The following is a 20,019-nucleotide window of genomic DNA, read 5'->3' as shown; positions in this document are numbered from 1 at the left end:
CCACCACCCTCCTCCTCGATTTTAAGTCTGAAACATAGAAACATAGAAATTAGGTGCAGGAGTAGGCCATTCGGCCCTTCGAGCCTGCACCGCCATTCAATATGATCATGGCTGATCATCCAACTCAGTATCCCGTACCTGCCTTCTCTCCATACCCTCTGATCCCCTTAGCCACAAGGGCCACATCTAACTCCCTCTTAAATATAGCCAATGAACTGGCCTCGACTACCCTCTGTGGCAGGGAGTTCCAGAGATTCACCACTCTCTGTGTGAAAAAAGTTCTTCTCATCTCGGTTTTAAAGGATTTCCCCCTTATCCTTAAGCTGTGACCCCTTGTCCTGGACTTCCCCAACATCGGGAGCAATCTTCCTGCATCTAGCCTGTCCAACCCCTTAAGAATTTTGTAAGTTTCTATAAGATCCCCTCTCAATCTCCTAAATTCTAGAGAGTATAAACTCTAGAAGGAGGAAGGGTCCCGGCCCAAAATATCACCTATTCCTTTTCTCCAGAGATGCTGCCTGACCCACTAAGGTCCTCCAACACTGTGTCTATCTATGGGTGGTGGAATGAGCTACTGGAGGAAGTGGCAGAGCTGAGGACAATCACAACATTTCAAAGACATTTGGACAGATACATGGATAGGGAAGGTTTGGAGAGATTTGGACCAAACATGGGCAGGTGGGACTGGTTCAATTGGGAGGATGATCAGCATGGGTGAGAGGGGATGAAGGGCCTGTTCCGTGCTACAACATACACTGTCCACCTGCCCGTGTTCACGGCTGCACTTTGGAGGGGTGGGGATGAGTGAAGAGCCCCTCTCTGGAGGAGGGTTGTGGGCACAGAGCTGTGGGCAACGGGGCTGTGGGGTACCCCGGGTGAATGGAGGACAGTCAGCCCCATCCAACAAACACTCACCCACGAGGAGCAGGCTTGGGCAGGCATGCATGCAAACAGGAAACTGGTGGGAGTGTCCAACAGGTGAGTCAGTGGGAGAGCAGGAAACATGGAGCAATGCTCGTACACAACTCACACCCTCATTGCACACCAGAGCCGAGACAAATACCACCGTTCCATGACTGGAGGAGCAGGTTCAACCAGTGTTGACACCGCAGCACTGAGCTGCAATGCAGGGAGTGACAGGACAGCGTAGAGGGAGTTTCACTCTGTGTCTAACACTTAAAAAAAAAATGATATACAAATACAAACATACGGAGTATTAACACCATCAAAGGCTGCCTATATTGAGTTCACAAACAAACAGTCATCAAATTACTATATCGCCAACTTTATCAACAATACATTCAACCTCACCGCGAATGGCCATCTTGGCTAGGCACAGGAGCAGATCGACAGGGACCCCCCCCCCCCCTCCCCCCCTCCCCCCCTCCCCCCCTCCCCCCTCCCTCCCTCCTTCCCTCCCTCCTGACCCTCCTCCCTGGGAATGTGAGATTGGATGGTGTGGAGGGAGCTTCACTCTGTGTCTGACCCGTGCCCGGTGTGTTTAGTTTAGAGATAGTGTGGCTGACCAATGATCACCCATACACTAGTTTTATCCAACACACTGGGGACTACTTACAGAAGCCAATTAACCTATAAACTTGTACGTCTTTGGAATGTGGGAGCACCCGGGGAAATCCCACTCGGCCACAGGGAGAATGTGCAAACTCTGTACAGACAGCACCCGTAGTCAGGATCGAACCCGGGTCTCTGGCACTGCAAGGCAGCAACTCTACCATTGTGCCACTTTGTGTGATGGTATAAAGGGAGCTACATTCTATGACTAGCCTGTGCTCTGAGAGTTTGTGATGGGATAGTGTAGAGTTGACCAGCACATATACAGGCCCTTCAGCCCACCACAGTCATGTTGAAATGTTTGGCCTTCTACACCAATATCATTTGCTTACATATCTTTCCATGCCTGTCCTATTTAACTATCTGACTAAACGCCTCTTAAACGTAACGTCAGTATCCAATTCCACCCCCTGTCTGCAACGTTCCAGGTATCAACCAGTCTGTGTAAAATACATACCCCTCAGATCCCCTCTAAACCCATATCTCCAACCTTAAATTTGTCCCCTTTCTATTTGTCTTTCTAATGTATTAATGGACCCCACCTCTACCACTTCCTCTCGCAGTATCTCCAGCACAACCACTCCCTTCCTTGACCAAGACGGCCATTCTAAGCCAACTGCCTGCCCTTCTTACGTCCGTGTCCATGTGTCCCTGGAGAGGGAGAACGCAGAGCTTTGGAGGCTTTCGGAAACTGTGTGTGCCAATGGGCTTTGATCGCGTGCTGGATACAACTGACAAGGCTGTCATTTGCTGTTTGCAAACTGGACATATAGTTGTTTTGACTAATGTAACACTCTGTTAATTGTGACTCTGGAATAAAAACTCCTTGTTAAGGACAAAACAAATAAACACCTCCTTCCTATAATGTGGTGACAAGAACTGCACATAGTATTCCTTGTGCAGCGTGAACAGTGTTTTGTGAAGTTGCAACATAGCCTCCCAACTTTTATATTCTAGGCCATGACCTATGAAGACAAACATGCCCCACACCACAACACCCACCCATGCTGCCACTTTCAGGGAACTATGGACGTAAACCCTAGGTTTCTTTGTTCACCCATATTCCAGTGCCCTGTGTATGCCCTCCCAATGTATACAATGGAGCCAATGTACAGTGGCTTGCAAAAGTATTCATACCCCTTGAACATTTCCACATTTTGTCACGTTACAACCACAAACGTAAATGTATTTTATTGGGATTTTATGTGATAGACCAACACAAAGTGGCGCATAATTGTAAAGTGGAAGGAAAATGATACATGGTTTTCAAATTATTTTACAAATAAAAAACTGAAAAGTGTGGCGTGCAAAAGTATTCAGCCCCCCTGAGTCAATACTTTGTAGAACCACCTTTCGCTGCAATTACAGCTGCAAGTCTTTTGGGGGTATGTCTCTACCAGCTTTGCACATCTAGAGACTGAAATTTTTGCCCATTCTTCTTTGCAAAATAGCTCAAACTCAGTCAGATTGGATGGAGAGCGTCTGTGAACAGCAATTTTCAAGTCTTGCCAGAGATTCTCAATTGGATTTAGGTCTGGACTTTGACTGGGCCATTCTAACACATGAATATGCTTTGATCTAAACCATTCCATTGTAGCTCTGGCTGTATGTGTAGGGTCGTTGTCCTGCTGGAAGGTGAACCTCCGCCCCAGTCTCAAGTCTTTTGCAGACTCTAACAGGTTTTCTTCCAAGATTGCCCTGTATTTGGCTCCATCCATCTTCCCATCAACTCTGACCAGCTTCCCTGTCCCTGCTGAAGAAAAGCATCCCCACAGCATGATGCTGCCACCACCATGTTTCACAGTGGGGATGGTGTGTTCAGGGTGATGTGCAGTGTTAGTTTTCCGCCACACATAGCGTTTTGCATTTAGGCCAAAAACTTCAATTTTGGTCTCATCTGACCAGAGCACCTTCCTCCACATGTTTGCTGTGTCCCCCACATGGCTTGTGGCAAACGGCAAATGGGACTTCTTATGGCTTTTTTTCAACAATGGCTTTCTTCTTGCCACTCTTCCACCAAGGCCCGATTTGTGGAGTGCACGACTAATAGTTGTCCTGTGGACAGATTCTCCCACCTGAGCTGTGGATCTCTGCAGCTCCTCCGGAGTTACCATGGGCCTCTTGGCTGCTTCTCTGATCAATGCTCTCCTTGCCCGGCCTGTCAGTTTAGGTGGACGGCCATGTCTGGGTAGATTTGCAGTTGTGCCATACTCTTTCCATTTTCGGATGATGGATTGAACAGTGCTCCGTGAGATGTTCAAAGCTTGGGATCTTTTTTTTATAACCTAACCCTGCTTTAAACTTCTCCACAACTTTATCCCTGACCTGTCTGGTGTGTTCCTTGGGCTTCATGATGCTGTTTGTTCACTAATGTTCTCTAACAAACATCTGAGGCCTTCACAGAACGGCTGTATTTATACTGAGATTAGATCACACACAAGTGGACTCTATTTACTAATTAGGTGACTTCTGAAGGCAATTGGTTGCACTGGATTTTATTTAGGGGTATCAGAGTAAAGGGGGCTGAATACTTTTGCACGCCACACTTTTCAGGTTTTTATTTGTAAAAAAAATTGAAAACTATGTATCATTTTCCTTCCACTTCACAATTATGCGCCACTTTGTGTTGGTCTATCACATAAAATCCCGATAAAATACATTTACGTTTGTGGTTGTAACGTGACAAAATGTGGAAAAGTTCAAGGGGTATGAATACTTTTGCAAGCCACTGTATGACTTCCCAAAGTGCATCAACCTCACACAGGTTTAGATGAAATTCCATCTGCTAAAGGTCCACCAAACTTTCCAGATCTACATCCTGCTGTGGTCTTAGACAACATCCCTCATTGCCCAGATTTCCAGTCATCCGCAAATTTGCTAATTACACCTGACATACACGCCCAAGTTGCTAATGTACATTACAACGGCAAAGGTCATAGAGTCACAGAGTGATGCAGTATGGAAACAGGCCCTTCGGCCCGACTTGCCCACACCGGCCAACATGACCCTGCTGCACTAGTCCCACCTGCCTGCGCTTGGTCCATATCCCCCCAAACCTGTCCTATCCATGTACCTGTCTAACTGCTTCTTAAACGTTGGATTAGTCCCAGCCTCAACTACCTCCTCTGGTCCTGCACTGATTCCTATGGTACATCACTGTTCACAGACTTCCAGTCAGAAGACCATTCTTCAACACTATCCTCTGCCTCCTATCACCAAACTTACCATGGATGCTATTAACCAGCTCATCTTGGATCCCATGTGCCTTAAACCTCTGGGGCAGTACAATGTGTCTGTCTCTAACCCGGCATGCTAGCGTAGCGATAGAGCTACTGTTGCAGACATCCTGACTACTGGTGCTGTCTGTACGGAGTTTGTACTTTCTCCCTGTGACTTGCATGGGATTTCTCCGAGATCTTCGGTTTCCTCCCACACTCCAAAGACGTACAGGTTTGTAGGTTAATTGGCTTGGTGTACATGTAAAATTGCCCCCAGTGTGTGTGGGGTGGTGTTAATATGCGGGGATTGCTGGTCGGTGCAGACTCGGAGGGCCTAATGGCCTGTTTTCGTGCTGTATCTCGAAACTAAAAATTAAACCCGTGACTATGGGATGAGATTGTGTAGAGGGAGCATCACCCTATGTCTGACCTGTGCCCTGGGAGTGTGTGATGGGATAGTGTAGAGGGAGCATCATTCTGTGTCTGACCCTCCAAACCTGTCGGTACACAAAAAAGCTGGAGAAACTCAGCGGGTGCAGCAGCATCTATGGAGCGAAGCGCTCCATAGATGCTGCTGCACCCGCTGAATTTCTCCAGCTTTTTTGTGTACCTTCGGTTTTCCAGCATCTGCAGTTCCTTCTTAAACCCTCCAAACCTGTCATTTTGTTTCCTTAACAGGGAAACTTTATTTCGTAATCACAGCTACAAAGTACTGGAAGGATCAATACTGCCAATTAGTAGTTGGAAAACATCGATCAATCAATTATCAAATTACAACATCCTCATTCTTATTCACTACACGCTTGGCTTTCCGCAGCAAGTAGTGTTCAGTGAAGGCATCTAGAGTTCCCATGGCCACCGTGTTCTCCATCTTCAGTGACTCGCAGGCACTGAGATAGGCCTGGAAGAGGGGCAGGCAGACTCAGACAGGACCCTTGACAGCACGCTGCCCGGACCCGTGAATGTCCATCCTCGCCAGGCCCAGGAGCAAACAACGGGGGAAATCCTCCCCCAGCAACCACCCTTCCCCCCACCCCGTACTAGGTGACGGGATATCACGAGCATCGGGGCTGAAATGCCGCATGGCTCAAAGGTTTCGTTTGGAGATACAACACGGAACCAGGCCCTTCGGCCCTCCGAGTCCGCACTGACCAGCGACCCCCGCACATTAACAGTACCCTACACTTACACTATGTACATGTTTTTAGATTTACATCAAGCCAATTAACCTACAAACCTGTACGTCTGTGGTGTGTGGGAGAAAACCGAAGATCTCGGGGGAAATCCACGCAGGTCACATGGAGAGAATACAGCCTCCATACAGACAAGCACCCGTAATCAGGATCGAACCCGGATCTCTGGCACTGTAAGGCAGTAGCTCTACTGCTGCGCCAGTGTCACCAGGTTATCAATACTTTATGAATCAAAATCTTACTGCTGTTGCTGCTGTAAATCAGTTTACATAATCACTGTATGAAAGCCCTGGAAATATCAATAGTGTCAATAAGCAGTTTGCAAACAAACGTACAAAATTCTTAAGGGGTTGGACAGGCTAGATGCAGGAAGATTGTTCCCGATGTTGGGGAAGTCCAGAACAAGGGGGTCACAGTTTAAGGATAAGGGGGGAATCTTTTAGGACCGAGATGAGAAAAACATTTTTCACACAGAGAGTGGTGAATCTCTGGAATTCTCTGCCACAGGTGGTAGTTGAGGCCAATTCATTGGCTATATTTAAGATGGAGTTAGATGTGGCCCTTGTGGCTAAAGGTATCAGGGGGTATGGAGAGAAGACAGGTACAGGATACTGAGTTGGATGATCAGCCATGATCATATTGAATGGCGGTGCATGCTCGAAGGGCCGAATGGCCTACTCCTGCACCCATTTTCTATGTTTCTATGTAACAAGCAATCATCAAAGTACAGCGTTGCCGTCCCTATCCTCAACGCACTCAACCCCAGCGGCAAATAGCGTTCACGGAAGAGACCCCGTGGATATTGCGTGTTCTCTTTGCAGGGACTTGCGGGCACGGAAGCTCGTCCGGAAGAGGGGCAGATATTCAACTCGGGCAGAACCCCTGACGCCCACTGACTGGACCCTTGAATGACCATCTTGGCCAGGCCCACGAGTGAACAGACAGGGACATCTCCTCTCTCTTCTTCCCCTCCTCCTCCTCATGCCACCCAACTAACCGACCCCCCCCCCCTCCCCTCCACCCTCCCCTCCCCTCCGTAGTAGGTGATGAGAGTGTGGGACTAACATGCGGCCAAAACTTGAGGAGCAGCCCCTTCAGACTAACTCGTACTCTGGGAGTGTGTGATGGAACAGTGTCGAGGGAGCTTCACTCTGTGTCTGACCTGTGCCCTGGGAGTGCGTGATAGAACAGTGCAGTGTGTTTCTGCTGCCTCGGCTGTTTTACCCTGCCAATGTGTTTTCCCACACACACAGCAGAGATGTTTACGGTCTGTGTTGAGATCTGTGATTGGATTATCTCAACTGTCTGTGTGTTCTTAAAATGGATTTGAGGTGAGTTTGTGGGACTGGTAATTGGGGAATGACTTCATGGTGGGTTCATTTGCAGCCCACCTCATCCTGACTAACACAAAGGAACAAAGACCTGAAGGAAACCTGTGTGTCACTAAATCGCTGACACACCCCATTCCACATCCACCGCAGGCAAAGTGATGTCAGCTCTCAGTGTGGGAGCCTCTCTCTCTCTACTCCTCTCTCTGTCTGCTCTCTCTCTCTCTCTCTCTCTTTGTTCCTGTCTGTCTGTCTGTCTGCACCTCCCTCTCGCTCTCTCTTTCTCTCTCATTCCCCCTCCCTCTCTTTCTCTCTCTCACCCTCCGTCTCTGCCTCTGCCTGTCTCTCTGCCTCTCTCTCTCTCTCTCTCTCTCTCTCTCTCTCTCTGTCTGTATGCATCTTTCTATCCCCCTCACCCTGTTGTTGTTTCACTCTTCTGTGCCCTCTCTCCCACCTCCCGTCCTAAACCTATAGATTTATTGAGCTGCAGAAACAGGATCTTTAGCCCATTATGACTGCACCAACCTTCAACAACGCATGCCCACTAATGTTACTATCTCTGATACCATTTATTCACCCTCATTCCCATCAACACCCCAAGGCCTGCCCTACACCCACACATTGGGGTCTTTACAGCGATCAAGTAACCCATAATCGTGATGTGCTTGGGACATGGGAGGAAGCTGGAGCACCCCAGAGATGCCCACACGGTCACAGGGAGAACAGGCAAACTCCACACAGCCAACACCCGAGGCAGGGATCAACTCCTGGTCTCTGGCACTGCGAGACATCAGCACTACCCATTACACCACTGAGTCAGCCGTCCTCTCAGCTGTTTACTCCACGCTGAAGCTCTAACATGAGCAGGAGAGCTGTCCGAAACCCACAAACTCCCCGGCCAAAGCTTTTCCCTGCGAGTGCGTGATGGGGCAACTTCACCCTGTGTCTGGCCTGTGCCCTGGGAGTGTGAGACAGCAGAGTGTAGAGGCCCCTCATACCTGCTGCCTATTCACTGCCTGAACTTGTCCTCAGCTTCCTATTCCCAGACCCTACCCCAGTCACAATACCTCCACCCGGGGGGACACACACACATACACACATCCTCTCAGCATCTTCCCGATCGAGGCCCCCTCATGATCCCGGGATTTGACGAGATGCCCCTCGTTCTCATCTCAAGTGAGCCCCGGCCCACCCCGGCTTGACCAGGGGTCGACCCGGTCAGCGTTCCCTGCTGCTCCCATTGCGTGGACCCCCACCCTGCGAGAAGGAGAGCAGCAGTGTACACCGTACCCCAGGTGTGGTCTCACCAACACCATGTCCCCTTGTACGGACACTGACAGAGGCTGGTGAAGAAACACATCTGCGCCTTCCTCCCTCGGAACATGGACCCGTTGCAATTCGCATACCGTCCGAACAGATCCACGGACGATGCGGTCTCCCAGGTCTTGCACACAGCTCTCTCCCATCTGGACAGCCAGAAGGGGGGCTACGTGAGGATGCTGTTCATAGACTACGTTCAGCCTTCAACACGATAGTCCCCACCAGAGTGGCCGGGAAGCTAATGGAATTGGGGCTCAACACCTCCCTGTGTGCTTGGGTCCTGGACTTTCTCACCGCCAGGCCCCATGTAGTCAAGATGGGAGGGAATACATCGAAGTCCCTCACCCTGAGCACAGGATCGCCCCAGGGTTGCGTCCTCAGCCCCCTATTGTACTCCCTGTACACACATGACTGTGTGGCTAGGTTCAGCTCCAACTCAATAATTAAGTTTGCTGATGACACTGTGGTGGTGGGCCTGATCTCAGACAACGATGAGAAGGCCTACCGGGAGGAGGTGGCTGGTCTAGCACTCTGGTGCCAGGATAACAGCCTCCTCTTGAACATCAAAAAAACGAAGGAGCTGATCATGGACTTTAGGAGGGCACATCATCCGAGGACGTACACTCCATTGAGGATAAATGGGGATCCTGTGGATAGGGTGAACTGTTTTAAATATCTGGGAGTCCACATCTCCGAGGAAATTACATGGGCATCACACGCACTCGTGAGTAAGGCAAGGCAGCGCCTTTACCACCTCAGGCAATTGAGGAAATTCAGAGTGTCTCCGAGGATCCTCCAGTGCTTCTACGCAGCAGCGGTGGAAAGCATCTTGTCCGGGAACATTACCATCTGGTTTGGGAATTGCTCTGCCAAGGACAAGAAGGCTCTGCAGAGAGTAGTGCGTTCGGCCGAACGCACTATGGGAACTTCACTTGCCCTCCTGCAGGAACTATACATCCGGAGGTGCAACTCCAGACCCAACAATGTCATGAGAGACTCCTTCCACCTCTGCAACGGACTGTTCCAGCTGCTACGGTCAGGCAAACGCCTCCGTTGCCATGCGGTGAGAACGGAGAGGTTGAGAAGGAGTTTCTTCCCAGAGGCCATTCGGACTGTAAACGCCTATCTCACCAGGGACTAACTCTACTGAACGTTTTTCCTTCCATTATTTATTATGTAAAAGAATATGTGTGTTATGATTGAGTTTATAGTTTGTTTGGTTGTTTGGTTGTTTGTCTTTTGCACAAAAGTCCGCGAGCATTGCCACTTTCATTTCACTGCACATCTCGTATGTGTATGTGACAAATAAACTTGACTTGACTTGACTTACTATTGCCCACCTTCCTCTGTAATAAAGACCAGCGCACCCTCCTGCCCTGGGAGTGACTTGGTATCCCCGTGCTAATCTGTGTTCTGAGTTTTGGGGACCGCACATCCCCCCCCCCCCCCCACCCCCCAGCGCTCTGCCCACTCTCTCCGTTTACACAACGCCCCGCATCTCCCCTCGCAATCCCAACTCTCCCACGTTGAACCCAAACAGGTTCTAGTTTCATTTGTCAATCTCTCTCTCTCTCACACACACACACACACATACACACACACTGGCTGAACCACTGAGTTTGACCAACACTGTTGCTTGCTCCACATTCCAGCATCTTGTCTCTTCTGCCCCCTCACTGATCCTTTTGTCCACCCATCCCTCTCTCTCTCTCTCTCTCTCTCTCCTTCCCTCTCGCTGGAACCCAGCTTGAGAAACAGAGTGGATGAAGCGGTCTAACTCGAACGTCGAGAAATCTCTACAAAGCATTTCACAAATATCTCCAAGGTCACGGTGAAACCCAAAGCTGTTTGCAAATGAAAACAAAATCACACACGACTTGGTGAACAACAGCCGGTACCCAATGCTTGACATGATGGGGAGGGGAAGGATGGCGAGGGAATGCCGGGGAGAGGGAAGAGGTGGCGGGGAAGTGGCAGTGGGCAAGCTCCCAGGCAGGGGGGGTGAGCGGTGAGGGGGCGCGGGGCGCGGGGCGGGGGGGGGGGCGTGAGAGATCGTGGGGCAGGAAGAGGGGCAGCGAGGGAGCGCGGGGCCGGGGGAGCGGCGGTCAGGGAACAGGGGGAAAGGAGTGCCGTTGCACCCCACTATGTGGGATACCTTTGCTGAGCTACGATTCGCTGACACTGTGGGAAACTCTCGGAGGTTTGGATGTGGGGCAGGTGCCGGGCGCTCTGCCAACCCCGACATGTCCCGTCCCGCTCCTGCACACTCCACCCTCCCCACCTGTGTGGCCACTTTCGGAAATTTGCCTAGGTCTCTCTGTTCGACAACATTCCCCATGCATAGCCCTGCCTTTTGTTTTTCTGCCCTGGTTTGACGTCCTAAAATGCAACATCTCTCAGTAGTCTAAGTTAAATTCTATCTGCCATTCCTTGGCCCACCTTTCTCAGTTCATCTGGATTCTGTTGTGACTTGTGACAACCTTCTCCATTATCCACAATACCACCCATTTGGTGTAATCTGCAAAGTTCTTAACCTTATTAAAACAACATTGACATCCAAAATGTTATTGCATACAATTAACCACAGGCTACTCTCAGCGACCCTGGTACCCACTACTGATCACCAGGTCCAGGCTCAATAACAACCCCACACTACCACCCTCTGGCCAACTCTGTATCCAACTGTTTATAACATCACCCTGGATCCCATGTGATCTCACCTTCCAGACAAGCCAACCATTCCAGTCTACAAGAATGATGCCAGGAATGAGTAGGCTAACCTATGATGAGCGGTTGTCAGGACTGGGCCTGTACTCGCTGGAGTTTAGAAAAATGAGGGGACACCTCATTGAAACATACAGAATGGCGAAAGGCTTAGATAGAGTGGATGTGGAGAGGATGTTTCCACTAATGGGGGAGTCTAGGACTAGAGGTCATAGCCTCAGAATTAAAGGATGTTCTTTTAGGAAGGAGATGAGGAGAAATGTATTTAGTCAGAGGGTGGTGAATCTGTGGAATTCTTTGCCACAGAAGGCAGTGGAGGCCAAGTCAGTGGATATTTTTAAGGCGGAGATAGACAAATTCTTGATTAGTACCGGTTTCAGAAATTATGGGGGGGAAGGCAGGAAAATGGGGTTAGATAGATCAGCCATGATTGAATGGTGGAGTAGACTTGATGGGCCGAATGGCCAGATTCTACTATCACATGATCTAATGACCTACCATTGCGGTATCTTATCAAAGGCCTTGCTAACGTCCATGTAGACAACATCTGCTGGACCATCCTCCACAATACTCTTGGGCACCTCTTCGAGGCGGGGGGACGGGGACGGGGGGTGTGATGGAGAGGGGGGGGGGGTGATGGAGAGTGGGGGGGGGTGACGGAGAGGGGGGGTGACGGAGAGGGGGGGGTGACGGAGAGGGGGGGGGGTGACAGAGAGGGGGGGGGTGACATAGAGGGAGGGGGTGACGGAGAGGGGGGGGGTGACGGAGAGGGGGGTGTGACGGAGAGGGGGGGGTGACGGAGAGGGGGGGGTGACGGAGAGGGGGTGTGACGGAGAGGCGGGAGGGGGTGACGGAGAGGGGTGGTGACATAGAGGGTGGGGTGACAGAGGGGGGGGTGACATAGAGGGGGGGGTGACGGAGAGGGGGGCGGGGTGACAGAGGGGGGGGTGACGGAGAGGGGCGGGGTGACGGAGAGGGGGGGTGATGGAGAGGGGGGGGTGACGGAGGGGGGGGGGTGACGGAGAGGGGGAGGTGACAGAGAGGGGGGGGAGAGTCTGAACAAGTTTGGATGGGGTAGGAACAGGGACGGGAGGATAGGAACGGGGAGGGGGTTTAGACCGAGGAGGTGGTGTCTAGTCGGGTTGGGGGGGTTATAAATTTGGAACAGTAGTTTTGTTTGCTATTGCAGTTTGTGTTGATTTCAGTATAAACTTGAGGCTCCTGTTTCATTGGGGCCTGGTCTCTACATAATTATAATTATGATATTAATTTCAACTAAAACACAAATTGCTGAAAGCAAAACACATACAAGGGGAATAGGAATAACAATAGCTCCTCACAAACTGAAAACAGATTAGTACTCGCTGATAAACGACACTCCTCCCACAACTCCTGTGAATAAACAACCTGGGAGTGCCTGGGACTTTGGAAGAGGCGTGTGTGTGTGACATGACAGTCGAGGAAGCATCAGCGTTAAACTAGATATCGCATGGCAACAGGCCCTTTGGCCCAACAAATCCACACCGACCATCGATCACTCGTACACACGAGTTCCATGCTATTTCACTACCTCATCCACTCTCGACACACAAGGGACAAGTAACGCCAATTGATCTACAAACCTGCACGTCTTTGCAATGTGGGAGGAAACTGGAGCACCCGGAGGAAACCCACGTGGTCACAGGGAGAACGTGCAAACTCCACACAGACAAAACCCAAGGTCAGGATCGAACCCAGGTCCGGTGGCGTTGTGAAGCAGCAACTCTACTGCTGGGCCACCATGCCATGGAGGGGTCTTCACTGTGTCTGAGTGACCCGTGCCCTGGGAATGTGTGAGGGGACAGTCTCGAGGGAGCTTCACTATGTGTCTGACGGAGTAGACGGAGCTTCACTCTGTGTCTCGCCCACTGTGGACATCCCCTGATTACTCAGCATCTCTCCCTATTGAGCTGGAGCAGGTGGATGGTGAGCCATGTTCAGCTCATCGAGGTGCATGATCCAACATGCACCATGCACGTCACAGGCCAAGACTGCTCACAATTACTTTGTTTTTCTCCTCCCTCTTGTTTCACCTCTGCCAGTCCCCCCCCCCCCCCCCGTATCCCACCTCCAACCCATCTCGTCTCCAGACCCCCCGACCCCCTCCCCCGCCAAGACCCTTGTGCTGTGAGCTGGCTTCTTGGTCCTTACCTAAGGGGACGAGGAGGATCAGGATGAGCAAGAGGGGTGGCAGCTGGTTCTCCATATCCAGCAGACGGGTCAGGAACTCGGCTGTTCCCACTGTGGGGGTGTAGTGGGCTGTCAGGACCGGCACTCCAGGATTTGCCCCTGTGTGGGACAGAGAGGGGGTGGGGCAGGGGGAGGGGGCAGGGGGCAGGGGGAGAGGGGGACAGGCAAAGAAGGATAGGAGGGGGGGGGGAGTTTCGAAGCGGAAGAGAGGGCGGGAGAGTGAGGGAGGGAGCACAAGAGGGGGAGAGAGCTAAAGAGGTGAAAGGGTTAAGAGAAAAGAGTTAGAGGGAAATTTAAAAGAGTGGAAGTTAAAGTGAGAGAAAGTGGGGAGAGAGAAAGTGAGGTCGAGTTAAGAAGAGAAACAGAGAGCATTAAAAGAGGGGCCGTGAAGCAGACAGAGGGAGGGAGGGGGAGGGAGGTAAAGCGAGGTAAAGGGACAGAAGGAGACAGCGAAAGGCAGGGGAGGGAGGAGGTGTACCACGGGAGTCCCGGTTAGTCGCTCTGGCGATGGGGAGAGTTGCTGTTGCTGCCTCTGCCGGAGGGGGACCGGCTGAATGGTCCGGAGCGCCCGGCGAGGAATCTGCGAGTCGTCGTCGCCGAGTTGTGCGGCCGGTTCCCCGGTCGGAGTGTCGGCTCCGCCCTCCCTCTCACCCCGAGCAGGCACTCCACTCGCCCAACCTGTTCCACCGACCCGGGGCGCTGGGCGGGACCGGGGCGGAGCTTCACCTGCCGCGGCAGGTGCCTGTTAACCCTTCCCGGCCCAGCGCCCCCGCCGCTCGGCCATCTGTCCTCCTGTGCCGCGGCCGATGCCGGAGCTTGCACGGCTGGCCCGCCGGCACCAGCCGCCGGTGCGGACGATGCACCCTTCCTCGACCACGCTGAGATGGGGCGGTGGTGGGACGGTCCAGGCAGGTCCCGGGAAGCAGCCATCGAGGCGGACATAAAGGCCAAGTGCCAGGTCGGACAGCGTCTGTGGCGGGATCGGGCAGAGACGTTGCCTGTCCGTGCCATCCACGGATGCCGCCTGACCCTTCCCCTCATCCCCCGGGCCTCCAGTACTTCGGCCAGTTTGCAGCATTGTGTATCCGATGGATTTGTCAAGCCGGCAGAGGAGCTAACACCAGGGGGAGGAAGTTCATCAGAAGGGAGGGGGTGTGAGAGGGACTTTCTCCCCCGGAGAGAGTCTGGGTCTGGCGAGGAGGCAGAGACCTTCACTCGGCCCAGTGCATGGAAAGGCCAAGGAGGCTGCGGACCCAGAGCCGGAGAATGGGATCAATGTGGGCGAGTAAAGGATGGTGGGCCGAAGGGTCTGTCTCTATGTGTGTGTGACGGTCATTTCTGGATGACGGAGGCGTGGGCTTCACGGCCTTCCCTCCCCTACCTCCTCCGGAATCTTTACTTTACAGATACAGCGTGGAAGCTGGCCATTCGGCCCACCTTGTACGTGCCGACCAACGATCACCCCGTACGCTAGCACTATCCTACACACTAGGGCCAATGTTTACCGAAGCCAATTAACCTACAAATCTGTAAGTCTTTGGTTTGTGTGGGGGAAACCGGAGCATCCGGAGAAAAGCCACGATCGAACCGGGGTATCTGGCGCTGTGAGGCAGCAACTCATCCGCCGTGCCACTGTGCTGCTCCCCGGAGCTGAGCGGGGTCTTACCCGGGCTGTGAGCAGTGGGATGGCGGGGACCCGTGCATAGGCTCAGCTGGTCGCCACATGCAAGCACAGTACCTCCCTCGGCGCATGGGAGCCCACCGGCCAATGGTAACCACAGCGAACTCTCCAATCCCAGGTAAACTCTGCCGCTTCTCATCTACCCAGCTTTGTCCTCCCTTTTTAACTTTCTCGATTTTAACTTTAACTCGCCCTCTTTAACTCTCCCATTATCTGATTTTCTCTATCTTTCTTCCTCCACCCCCAGTTCCTTCCCTTGCTCTAGCTCCTCCATCTGCTCATTCCCCACCCCTCTCTAATCTGGACCCCAAATTTTCACTCTTCCTCTCTGGTCCCTCTGGTTCCACATTTCACTCCCCATCTAATTTATCACATTAGAGTCATACAGAGTGGAAACAGACCCAACTTGCCCACACCGACCAACATTCCACATCTACACTAGTCCCACCTGCCTGCGTTTGCCCCATATCCCTCTAAACCCGTCCCATCCAAGTTCCAGTCGAGACTCATGGGGGGAGGGGGCGTTTCGGGTCGAGGAAGGGTCTTGACCCAAAACGTCACCTTTATTTTCCCCGGAGATGACGCCTGACCCGCTGAGTTACTCCAGCATTTTGTGTCTATCTTCGGTTTAAACCAGCATCTGCAGTTCCTTTCCACACCGTTATTTACCCTGGTGGAGGTGTACAGATAGTTATTTACCCGGGATAGACTGATGCAGTTAATTACTTACCCGGGATGCCGGGGGGGGGGGGGGGGGGGGGGTGGGTGGTACAGGTAGTTCTTCACCGTGCATTGACTGGGAACAGGCATACTTATTTGGAGTAACTTAGCGGGACAGGCAGCATCTCTGGAGAGAAGGAATGACGTATCGGGTCGAGACCCTTCTTCAGACTGAAATCTACTTTGTCCCGCTGAGTTACTCCCGCTTTTTGTGTCTATCTTCGGTTTAAACCAGCATTTGCAGTTCCTTCTGATATATAATTATTTACCTGGGGTAGACTGGGTGAGGGGAGGTACGTGGTTATTTACCCGGGATGGACTGGGAGGGGGGGAGGTGAGGAGGTGAGGGAAAGCTGGGTGCCTTTGTACACCAGTCACTGACAGGAAGCCTTTAGGGCCAGTGGCCAGTTACAAAGGCAAGCAGTATGCTGGCGGAGGGCTCGGCTGTAGGAGCAGTCGTGTATTGGGATTGCCCGGGGTTTAGTGATACCACACCTGGAGTATCAAGTTTAATCTCTGTTTCCCTACAGAGGAACGATACTCTCACTCTGGTGGAAGGAGTTAAACAAGGTTGGCCATTGTGACGACCGATATACATATAGCAGGACTGGCGTATTCGTTAATTATTGCTATCAAGGCAAATCATACCATCCATGAGTATAATACATACAATACGTAAGTATAATCATAATACATCCAATACAAAGAGAAAATCAAAACAATGCAGAATATCGTGTTACAGCTACAGGGGAAGTGCAGATGCAAAATGTGCAAGGGATGTAACAAAGTAGATTGGAAGATCAGGAAATTCATCCAAAGCGCATCAGAGGTCAATTCAACCGCCTGATAACAGCGGGGAAGAAGCTGTTGGTGAATCTTGGGGTACGTTCTCTCAAGCCCGATGGTTGACAGGAGAGAGTAGCTGGGTTGTGAGTGGTCCTTCATTGTGTTTCCCTGAGGCAGTGTGAAGTGACGATGGAGTGAGTCAGTGGCGGGGGTGGTGTGGGAAGTCTAGTTTATGCGCTGGGCTAGGCTGCGCCCACATCTCTCTGCAATGTTTTGCAGCCTTGAGCTGAAAGTTGCCAACCAAGCTGCAATGCATCCTGATAGGATGTTTTCTTTGGCGCAACTTAGTTTAGTTTAGAAATTGTTATCGTTAAGAGTCATTTGGGAAACACAGAATGTCCTTAGCCTTCTGAGGATGTAAAGGCGAGCGAGGTGGGGACAATTTGGATTATGTTCACTGGGGTTAGGAAAGATAGAGGAATCTTTTAGAAATCATCCAAATTCTGACGGGGTCAGAGGAGATAGATGCGGGAGAAACATTCCCGATTGCGGGATTGGGAAACCATGGGTCACTGAGGATGAAGGAAAAGCTATTTAAGACCAAGACAAGGAGCATTTTCTCCGCCCAGTGGCACTCACCCCCGTCATCGCAAAGTGCTTTGAGCGGCTGATCTTGGCTCACCTCAAAGCCAGCCTCCCCCCCACACTGGACCCCCATCAGTTTGCCTACCGGACCAACAGATCTACAGAGGACGCCATATCTGCGGCCCTACACTCTGCCCTGACCCACCTGGACAACAACAACTCCTACATCAGGTTGTTGTTCATTGATTTCAGCTCTGCCTTTAACACTGCCATCCCCGCCAGCTTGATCACCAAACTCAGCCGACTTGGCATCACCACCTCCCTCTGCAATTGGACACTGGATTTCCTCACCAACAGACCACAGTCTGTTAGGATCAACAACCTCACCTCCTCCACTCTAACACTGAACACCGGCGTGCCACAGGTCTGTGTGCTCAGCCCTCTCCTCTACTCCCTCATCACCCATGACTGCGTCCCTAAGTATGGCTCCAACGCCATCATAAAATTTGCCGATGACACCACGGTGGTCGGGCTGATCAGTGCCAACGACGAGTCAGCCTACAGGGAGGAGGTCCAGAACCTGGTAGCCTGGTGTGCCAACAATAACCTCGTCCTCAACTCCAAGAAGACGAAGGAAATCATTGTTGACTTCAGGAAGACCAGAGGTGGCAGACATACCCCCATCCACATAAACGGGACTGAGGTGGAGCGCGTCTCCAACTACAAATTCCTCGGGGTACACATCTCAGAGTATCTGTCCTGGTCCCTCAATACCACCAAATTGATCAAAAAGGCGCAGCAGCGCCTTTACTTTCTGAGGAGGCTTAAGAAAGTTCACCTGTCCCCCCAGATCCTGTCCAACTTCTACCGCTGTACCATCGAAAGCATCCTGACCACCTGCTTCACGGTATGGTACAGCAGCTGCACCGCAGCTGACAGGAAGGCACTGCAACGGGTGGTGAAAACCGCTCAGTACATCATCGGTGCCCCGCTCCCTGCCATGGATGCCCTCCACCGAAAACGGTGTCTGAGACGGGCCGGGAAAATCATCAAGGACCCCCCCCCCCCCCCACCCTAACCATGGACTGTTTGCCCTCCTCCCATCAGGGGGGCGGTACAGGAGCCTCAGGTCTCGCACAAGCAGGCTGAGGAACAGCTTTTTCAATAACAACATTACACTGCTGAACTCTGAGTCCCGTCGCTAGCTATCTTTAGACTCTCCCATTTGTATACATTTATTTGCCTATGTACCAGTTTAATTCATCCACAACCCACACATTGTTAACCAGCATTTTTATTTTTATTTGTACTTTTATTTTTTATTTTTACTTCTACTATCTTGCACTATGACCAGACGCTAAACTGCATTTCGTTGTACCTATACTCGTATTTGTGCAATGACAATAACGTTGAATTCAATTGAATTGAATTTTCCCAGCCTGTGGTGAACCCCGGTTTTCTCTCGCACAGGAGGTGGTGGAAAACCAAATGTGGCCCTTGTGGCTAAAGGGATCAGGGGGTATGGAGAGAAGGCAGGTACAGGATACTGAGTTGGATGATCAGCCATGATCATATTGAATGGCGGTGCAGGCTCGAAGGGCCGAATGGCCTACTCCTGCACCTATATTCTATGCTTCTATATTACATATGTTTAGGAACAAGTTAAATGTGGGTCTTCGGGTTTAGGGAATTCGGGAATAAAGCAGGAACGGGGTGCGTCTGACTGGTCAGCCCCGATCGCAAAGAACGGGCTCAAAGTCTCCTCCTGCTCCCGCATGTTCCGTCAGTAAGACACCGTGGGGAGGATCCATGCTGTGATTCAGGGAGCAGCGTGGGGAGTTTGCTGTGGCAGGGAGAGCCAGCCCTGGATGAACCATTAAGCAAAATAAGCACGTGCTTCGGGCATCAAGGGAAGGGGGCACTACAGAGTGTTTTCTAGTGTCGGATTTACCATGGACCATGGGGCCAATGGTGCAGCTGAACCATTGGTTGTAAGTAGGCAACAATAAACATTATTTTGCATATTTGATTTGTGCATGTTAAAATGCTATGTATCTTCAAGGCGAGAAAGCAATGGAATCAAAGGTGTTTTGTTTCGTACAAATAATGATATGTCTTCATTAGAGTATATATATATATTAAATATGGTGTACAATTCTGGTCGCCAAATTATAGGAAAGATGTCAACAAAATAGAGAGAGTACGGAGGAGATTTACTAGAATGTGGCCTGGGTTTCAGCACCTAAGTTACAGAGAAAGGTTGAACAAGATAGGTTTTTATTCTTTGGAGCGCAGAAGGTTAAGGGGGGACTTGATAGAGGTATTTAAAATGATGAGAGGGATAGACAGAGTTGACGTGGATAAGCTTTTTTTCCATTGAGAGTAGGGAAGATTCAAACAAGAGGACATGATTTGAGAATTAAGGGACAAATGTTTTAGGGTAACATGAGGGGGAACTTCTTTACTCAGAGAGTGGTGGCTGTGTGGAATGAGCATCCAGTGGAAGTGGTGGAGGCAGGTTCGTTTATATCATTCAAAAATAAATTGGATAGGTATATGGACGGGAAAGGATGGAGGATTATGGTCTGAATGCAGGATGACGGGACTAGGTGAGAGTAAGTGTTCGGCACGGACTAGAAGGGCCGAGATGGCCTGTTTCGTGC

At 51.1% G+C, this 20,019-nt stretch overlaps 1 protein-coding gene across 2 annotated transcripts in view; it reads right to left on the bottom strand.

Moving 5' to 3' along the window:
- The window catches only part of nectin4 (nectin cell adhesion molecule 4), a 25,906-nt gene extending 11,655 nt beyond the window's left edge, over positions 1 to 14,251 (bottom strand). The window contains exon 1 of one of the 2 annotated variants that reach the window (XM_033042609.1): positions 13,546 to 14,251. In XM_033042609.1, coding sequence (XP_032898500.1) covers positions 13,546 to 13,600 — 55 coding nt within the window. In that variant the 5' untranslated portion in view covers positions 13,601 to 14,251. The remainder of the gene's footprint in view (positions 1 to 13,545) is intronic. The other variant, XM_033042607.1, reaches the window with a different exon arrangement.
- Between the last annotated feature and the right edge of the window lie 5,768 nt (positions 14,252 to 20,019).

Source organism: Amblyraja radiata, chromosome 24, assembly GCF_010909765.2.
Source record: "Amblyraja radiata isolate CabotCenter1 chromosome 24, sAmbRad1.1.pri, whole genome shotgun sequence".
Taxonomy (NCBI): domain Eukaryota; kingdom Metazoa; phylum Chordata; class Chondrichthyes; order Rajiformes; family Rajidae; genus Amblyraja; species Amblyraja radiata.
This window is presented reverse-complemented; position numbering and strand designations above follow the sequence as displayed.